Here is an 8,388-nt window from a genome sequence, read left to right on the forward strand (position 1 = left end):
CTGTCACCAAGTGTGATTGACACGCTGGACAGTGTATCTGAGTCCACTTCTTTGAACTAGATATATCCTAAGTATATTTGGCATTGTGCTAATATAAAGAGATTTAGAATGGATAATCTAAAGGATTATCCCGTGTAGATCTAACAGTGTTTCATAACAGGATCAAGAAGAAGGATGTAGAATGCTATTCTCAGAGAGGAATGAACCAAGTGTGTGAGCTTCTGTGTATGTGTATGTATGCCTGGTTGGTGTTATCTTACTCAGGTTTTAATGTTCATAGTGTAAGGAAGAATCAGTAATTCTAGGCAGATCTGGAATGGGTATTTTATGGAGGCCCATAAGAGAAACCCTACAATATACCAGCAGCTGGAAAGCCACAATCCACTATGGGGGGCACTGTAGTTCAGTTTGTTGGGTGTTGTGGCAAATGACAATGAAATGTAGAAAAATTTCCACCCCCACATATGTATACAGATGGTTGTCTGAACTGTTGTGCTGCGATCAATCACTTAACATATAATAAATGAGGAATGTAAACTCCTAGGGAGAGAAGCATTGACAATCCCTAGTGCTCACAGGAATAGACTAACAAATGAACACAGTGGCGCATTACAGACGCGCCGAAGGGGCGTGCTAGGGTTAGGAAGGGGCGTGTTAGGGTTGAGAAGGGGCATCCCTTCCGGACGCCCCTCAACCCTAATACGGACCGAGTCCGTACAAAATGGCGGCGCCCGTCTACACGGGGGTGCCATTTTGACATCGCGGACGCATAGCATATGGACGTCGTGCGGCGGAAGTGATGCTGTGCGTGCGTGACTAGTGCCTTGCAGCGCCACTTCCGGGTCGCTGAAAGAAGCGCCATTTCGGTGCTTCTTTCTTGCTGTGCCCGGGAACCGCGCGTTTTGGCCGCTACGGTTCCCGGACGCAGCAACTGGTGGTGGCGGCAGGCCGCCCGTTTTGGGCGGTCTGTAACTCGCCAGTGCTAAACTTGTTTGGGTTTTGCAAAATCTCTTCTCAATCAGCCAGAGGTACAAGTCAACACAAAATGTGCTAGGTTGCCTGGACTCACAAATTCACATCTATAGTAAAATAGAATTTTCAGTTGGTACTGAATCATATTTGTTGAATCATACTGAATCATTTCAACCTTTGAACGGATAAATTGTGAAGTGTGAAGAAGTGAAGCTGATAGTACTATAGTTATACCCCAGCAAAAGGGATATATTTGGTAAAGCTCTCTTTAAGCATGTGTCCTAAAAAATCCTTCACATAGAGTCAGGGTTTTTTTTGTTAAATGTAAGAGAAATATAGTCTATTCTTTTTACATTATTATAGCTGTTTCAATGAAGTTTTTGGTGTTTGAATATAACATTTAAACCAATGTACTAAATCAGATAAACATTATTTAGAGTACTAGAAATGTTTTCCAATTCTTTACCCAGAAAACCCATTTCACTGGTTGCTGACATGTTTCTCATTCAGCTGTCAAAAATTAGTTGCCACTACTATGGATGTGACAGAAAAATTGGAGGTTCCTGCAGTGGCTTTCTAATTCAAGAGTCTACTGGACACAGCTTTCTCCTTCCTTTCCAGAAGGGGAGACCAAAAGGACTTCTTGTTTTTTGTACCACCACCAGTTTTTAGCATTGCAGTTTTCTTGGCAGTAGAAAGAATACTGTCAATTTTCAGTGCCAGTTTAGTGTGTTGAGTAGTCTAGCAAATGACACTAATAGCAGCAAAACCTGTCATGGTGGGTGCAAAACCAGCCTTGAGGCAACAATATATTGCCTCCACTTCCTATAGGGAATGATGGCTTGATTGAATTTCTGGTATAGAAAAAGAAGTGGGTCAGTCTCCATGCTCTTGATTAGATATCAGTTGCCATGTTAATCCCAAAAGGTAGGGTACAGAAAAGTGTCTTTAAATCTGAAAAGCCTGGATTGGTTTACAGATCTTTTTTTTTTTTTTTCATTTAAGATTCATGAGTACGATAGTTCAAACTACGTATTAGAAAAAGTAAAGTATGAACAAGTAAGACAGGGTTGTCTTTACAAATATATTTATCATACACAAACAAACTCATTAGGGAGCCAGGATTGGTTGTGACTTTCCCAAATTTATTGCTGTATAATGTGTGAAAAGGCCCTTGGGATGAATTGGGAAATGCAAGCTTTTGAGTTGCACAGAATTCCATTGGGCAGCCAAGCTTGTCCAGTATTTTGTCTAGTTTGTATCTCCATAGCTATTGATTTAATGTGATTAGGTAGTTCTCTTTCTATTTGGCTGGATGCTATGAACCTGCGGTTTTGTTCAGCCGGAGTACTAAAGTTTTTACCTCGAGCGGCCCAGTTGTCCTACGCAAATGATCTATGTCAAGCATGACATGGAGGTCTTTTCAAAGGTTAGGAAGCTACTACATCTCTAATAGCTGAATGGCTCAAACACTTGACCAAGGAACTATCTTCACTGTAATACAGTAGTTAAGGCAGTGTCAAGACTCTCCCAGAGCACCTAGATTAGCAGGTGTTTTTTTTAAAATGAATGCCAGTTTTCTCCTGACCAGATTACTAGATTATAATAAAACACGGTTCTCCCAGATCACATGGTCCTTATTTGATATATTCTACATTGTATGATTTCTTGGGTATATAGAGGTGTTTTTTTTAATTTCCCACTTTTTTAATTTTTCAAATAAATATTCTTAACAAAATTAAAAACATCCCACAATATAAAAAGAAACTGGGATATCCTTGTCTAATACACACACACACACACTATTTATTATTATTATTATTATTATTATTATTATTATTATTACTGTACTTTACCCACTTCCATCCCTCCCCTCCCCAATCCATCCCCTTGTTTTTTACATTTCCTTGTATAACTTGCAAATATTAACAGCCTTTCTTAAATTTTCCTCCTGTTTTTATTATTCCTTATCTCACATTCTTTTATTCTCTTGTGACCTTCCAAAGAATGTGTAATAGTCTTCCAGTTACCATTTTAAAGAATAATAATATAAGCTTATATTTGTCATCAATTTCTATATCTCTCTGTTTGTTGAATCCGATAAATACAGAAAAAAGAGAAGAAGAAAAGAATAAAAAGCAAAATATCCAGTCTTATAGCATACATATTTTCCCTTGTTTACAAATTTTCAACCTTTACCATGTTTCCCCAACACTTCTAACAATATTCAATAAATGTTTCCCATCTAGGCTCTTCATCATTGGAACCATTCATACTTTCCCACTTTATCCCACTTTTCTCCCCCAATGGGATTCAAGGCAGGTACAAAAAGTCCTGCTTGTTTCATTGTTGTCATTCATCCTGATGAATCTACACAGTGATTAAAGGTACATGAGCCATTTCTAGGTTTCACTCTAGCAATGCTAGTTAGCCCAGTGGAGAATTTTCTGTCTGCTGTGTGGCTTGCAAAGTGTAGTGCATGCACTCTGTAAAAACTGAGTCCAGGACTGTTCCAGGATGTGTACTGCAGCTTTTGGGAACACTTCAGAGGGAATCATGAAATGCCCAAAAGGTAACCTGGTTCCTTTCTTTGCACTGAAAAGCTTTGTGCCCCTGTTGTGCAGAGGTTAGTATAAAGCAGTGCTTTTCTGGAATTAGAAAAGGTTCTTGCTATTGCTCGAAAACATCCTACCTTCATTCTTTTCCTGGGGGATTGAACCTTTCCCCGGCACTCCAGTTTTCTTCCTCCCTTGAGAGGAGAAGGTAGCTGCAAACCTGCAAAAGGTCAAGGAGGGCACTAGCCCTGGGTCCCTGTAAGCCCCTGTGTTTCCTGGTCCTTCTTGCCTCTTCTTTTTTCTCCCCTCTTCTTGATGTTTCTCCTTTGGCCCTTCTCACTTTTTTCACCTGCCCTCCTCTGCTTGCAGGAAGATGCCAGGTTTTATTGTTGAAGCAAAGCACTCACCTTGGAGTGTTCCTCCTGGCTGCCCCTCCTAAATTGCAATGCTTTGTATTATAGCAAGAGCACATTTTGTTTACCAAAGAAAGCAGCTTCAAAGGGGCTTCCACCCTGTGTTCCTTCTGTCAAAAAGAAGCTAATTGTCTCATAAGAGGAGCTGGCTGGTTGGTTGCTGTTTACAACAGCAATTGGGACAGTTACGGTTTGGACAGCAACTTGCAGAATCCTGCAGTCAGCATGACAAGTGACCATTCTGGCTGGAAGATCCTTGGACTTTGAAATCATGGATTTCCAGGCTCTGGGCTGCAGACACCATTCCAGTGTCCAGTTGTGTGTCCTTCCCTGTGTACTTTGCTGCACCTTGTCCGGCTCTCTAGATTTGCAGTTTTATATTACTTGAGTGCTGTCTGCAAACCTTTTGTAGCTGGTGAATCCAGTGTTAGATGAACAATGAATCCACTCTGGAATTTAGGCTATGTTTACACTGTAGAATTAATGCAGCTTGATACTGCATTAACTGCCATGGGTCAGTGTTATGGAATTCTTGGATTTGTTGTTTTGTGAGCTATTTAGCCACCTCAGTCAGAGAGTTCTGATTCTACAAGCTAGATATCACACAATCCCATAGGCTGGAGCCAGGGCAGTGTCAAACAGCATAAATTTTGTAGTGTGGCAGCAGCTTTATTCTGACCTTTAAAGGATATCTGCAAGACACTGGAGTTTATCAAACGGGAGGAATTTCTCTTAAATTTGAATGAAAAGAAAATGGTGCCAGAACGCATTCATTTAAAGTCACTAATTTCGCGCAATTACGTAAATACGCATTGCATTCAAACTGACTCCCCATTGCCCGAAAATAGCATGCCATTGCCCAAATTTGCGTGTGGCAGTCTATCACACAATGTGAAACCACATGATTGTGTTCGGACTGACTTTCCATTGCCCGAATTTGTGTGTAGTGGGTTATCACTCAATAACGTTAAACCCCATGATTGCATTCAGATTGCCATTGGATTATACTTCCAATTCCCCTTATCTGATAAACTCCACTAAAGCTGTTCTAGAAAATAGGATTTGGCATTTTAGTAAGAGCATTCCTGAACATGAACAAAAAATGGCTTTCCCTTCTGGCAGAAAGCTGTTTTTATACACACATGCATGCACACACACATATACATACTGGACTAGAATAATAACAAATAATATATTATTTATTTATTTATTTATTTATTTATAAAGCACCTAAAATTGCTAGGGCAATCAGAATAGTGTAAAGCAAAACATTTTCTACCATGGTGGGTGCTATCTTAAAAACACAACTTTCCCCAAACCAGGGGAATAATTGGAGGTTTGGGCACCACTATAGATCATTTTCTATTTCTTGGCCCTACATCCTGCCAGCCCAGGAAGATGAAATGATGGCCCAGTCACCTGAAGGGCCAGCTAGGTTGCCCCTTTTGATCCACACAGCCATCACTAGATACACTGTTTCCTGTTTTGATGGTTATTTTCTGTGAAAGTTTCATATTCAATACGCAGTCCTTCCAGGCTAAGAAGACTTGCAAGAGGACTATTCAATTACCCCATTGCTTGAGCAGACAAGGATCTGCAGAAATACAGTCTCCATCCTGGCAAGCAGCTTCTATCACCTCCTCTTACAACTTGTTTGATGTGATTATTGCTGCTGAAGGCTCTGTCAGCTAATAACATTTAAGGAGGGTGGATTTTTCCCCTTCATATACCTTCAATGTAAATAAGTGATTTTCCCTCCCTCCCAAGGATTATTGGTTTTGCTGTTTACATGCCATGAAAGGCAAGTCATTTTTAGTTTAACAGGCACTTAGGTTTATAAAATGCAGCCCAGCCGAAGTAAATCTGACAGGATTGACAGGTAGGGGAATGAGGGGCTCAGCTGTTCGAGGCATCTAGACTTGATGAGTCTACAATAAGTAATCAGATACTGTATGAAATGATGGCAAATGTCAGTTTAACATTCTCTGAAGAAATGTCAGAAGTGTGTGTGTGTGTGCATATGCATACACTTTTGGAGAACTTAAGCTGGCCAGAAATGATGCCCTACTTGTGATTCTGCTGGGATTTATGACCTAGTGTTTCTGATCATGTAGAACATTTTATTTTGAGACTGTATACAACTTGGGGTTGCTCATTGAAAAAAGTACTAATAGTCTCCCAAGGTCTCCCAAAGCCAGCTTGTCCTCCATTATCAGTCTTGTCCCTGTTTCATGTGCAGCCTGACTAAAAAGTACCAAAGTGCCTTGCCTGTACCCTGAACAAATTGAACATTTGCCTTAAAAATAAGATCCAGTGCAGCGTATAGGCCTTTGGCAAGATTAAGTAATGTGTGGAAATTATTGTCTGGGTAGAGAGTTTGGCATTCTATAATAGCAAGCACACCACCAAGTGGAAATGCTACCATGCTTTTTCTTATGTACCTACATTAAATTATGTATTCAATGTAGAACCTACATTGAATTGTAGGGTAATGTTGGAGTTTGATGGTAGGAATGTGAGTTTTAGGAGGGATTCAAGTACCTGTTTGAGAAGTCTCTGTTTCAGTTAGTATGGCAGAGATGTGGGGATCAGATCTCAAGACCTGCTTTTCATCAGGGCTTACTTACAGTACATCATACAAGTTTCTGTTCATAAGACTAATTTAAAATGGCATACATTTTATGATCCAATACCAAGTTGTCTTATACTGAGCCAGATCATTGATCCCTTTAACCTCAATTTGCCTATTCAAGTTGGAAATCACTCTCTAGAATAAATTCTTCCACAGCTTGGTGCTTCACACTCACTTATCACTGGAGATGCCAAGGTTTGAACTTGCTCTGTTGAAGGTGTATTTGCTGACATTGTTCCCTGTTTTCATGGGAAAAAACTATGGTAGTCTACACATTTAAGATTCCAGGTTACAACTGCCCAAAACAAAACAGATTTCAGGTTTTAAAACATGGGAGTTGTGACATGATACACAATTGAATCTCCATATGAGCCTGTGTGAGTTTTGAGATCTTTGGGGGAAGGCTTTTTCTCAGTCCCATTTGGTAAGGACTGAGAAAGTGGATTCTCTCGATGGCTGCATCTTGACTACGAAATTCCCTTCCATTGGAGTCTTGGCTGGCCTCCTCTGTTCTACTGCTGGCAGGAAGGGACCTTTATATTTACGAAGGCTTTTGGCCACTGTGAAAGAGTCTTTCAATGAGCGTGTCTTCACCTTCCTTTATTGCATTTGAAAATTATTGTTAAGCTGTTTTGTGATTCGGTACTTGGTCATAACATGATAGCTCATTTAATTGTTTTTCGTTGCTTTTTAATGTTTTAACGGAAATATTTTTGGCTGGATTTTTTTTTTTCAATCTAGTGGCAGGGCACTGTAAGCCCTACATTGGATATTTGATATATACTGGAAGCGCTAGAGATAGCATATTAATGAAATCTGTGAATAATCAAATTCTCAGAAGTCAAGGCCACAAATGTGGAGAGACAACTGAAGATACGTAAGTTGTTTCAAGAAGACATAATTAAATTTCATTGCACAACAAAACACAGCTTAAGTACTTTATGGATCGCTCCAGTAGTAGCTCAGCACTGTTTTGAGTGGACAGGCAGGGTACAGTTACAATGGCTACTATTTTTTTTCAAGCGGTTCTGAATCATCCCCTCCTTGGAGGTATAATCTTTCTTTATAACTGGATTCTTTTTATTCTTTCCAAACAGCGGGGCCGATTACTACGACTACGCCCATGGCCTGAGTGACGAGACATACGATTCTTACAGTAAGTAACTTTAATGCTCTAGAAAAGGTTTCTTTTTGTGTGAAAGGTGGGGTGGTTTTCAAGCTTTCATGTCTGCTGCCTTAATCTAAAAATCTGCTCTCATATACACTTGAGTAATGGCAAAAATCTGCTCACTTACCATTTGGTAATGGTGTCTGATGTAATTGCTAATGAAACTGTCAATTAAATTATTTATGGTTTGGAGAAAGTGGCTTGGGAAGTTTTTCATGCTCTCACATAGAACTCATGGTCATTCAGTGAAGCTGCATGTTGTGAAACCCAGGATAGAGAAAAGGAAAGGCTTCTACACACAGTAGTTAACCTTTGATATTCATCGCCATAGTGCCAGTGTGATTGCCAATGGAGTAGATGTCCTTGAAAAAGAGTATTATGCAAATTTATGGAGAATAGAGGTACTGTACTTCTGCTCACAATGACTATATATTGCCTCTACAAACTGAGGTAATATGCCTCTGATTCACAGTCAGTGGAGAATACAAGTAAAGGAGCATTCATGCATTGTATCTTGCTCATGGTCTTGCTGTAATGGGGAAACAGAACTCTGCACTGGATACTAATCCATCAGAGTTGCACTTACATTAATAATAATAATAATAATAATAATAATAATAATAATAATAATAATAATAATAATAATAA

General features: G+C 39.6%; 1 protein-coding gene across 5 annotated transcripts in view; it reads left to right on the plus strand.

Annotated features, from left to right (window-relative positions):
* KHDRBS3 (KH RNA binding domain containing, signal transduction associated 3) overlaps positions 1-8,388 on the plus strand; it is a 141,999-nt gene that overhangs the window by 112,112 nt on the left and 21,499 nt on the right. For all 5 annotated transcript variants that reach the window (XM_042462424.1, XM_042462423.1, XM_042462420.1 and 2 more), the window contains one exon: positions 7,670-7,728. In XM_042462424.1, coding sequence (XP_042318358.1) covers positions 7,670-7,728 — 59 coding nt within the window. The remainder of the gene's footprint in view (positions 1-7,669; positions 7,729-8,388) is intronic.

Source organism: Sceloporus undulatus, chromosome 4 (assembly GCF_019175285.1).
Source record: "Sceloporus undulatus isolate JIND9_A2432 ecotype Alabama chromosome 4, SceUnd_v1.1, whole genome shotgun sequence".
Lineage (NCBI taxonomy): Eukaryota > Metazoa > Chordata > Lepidosauria > Squamata > Phrynosomatidae > Sceloporus > Sceloporus undulatus.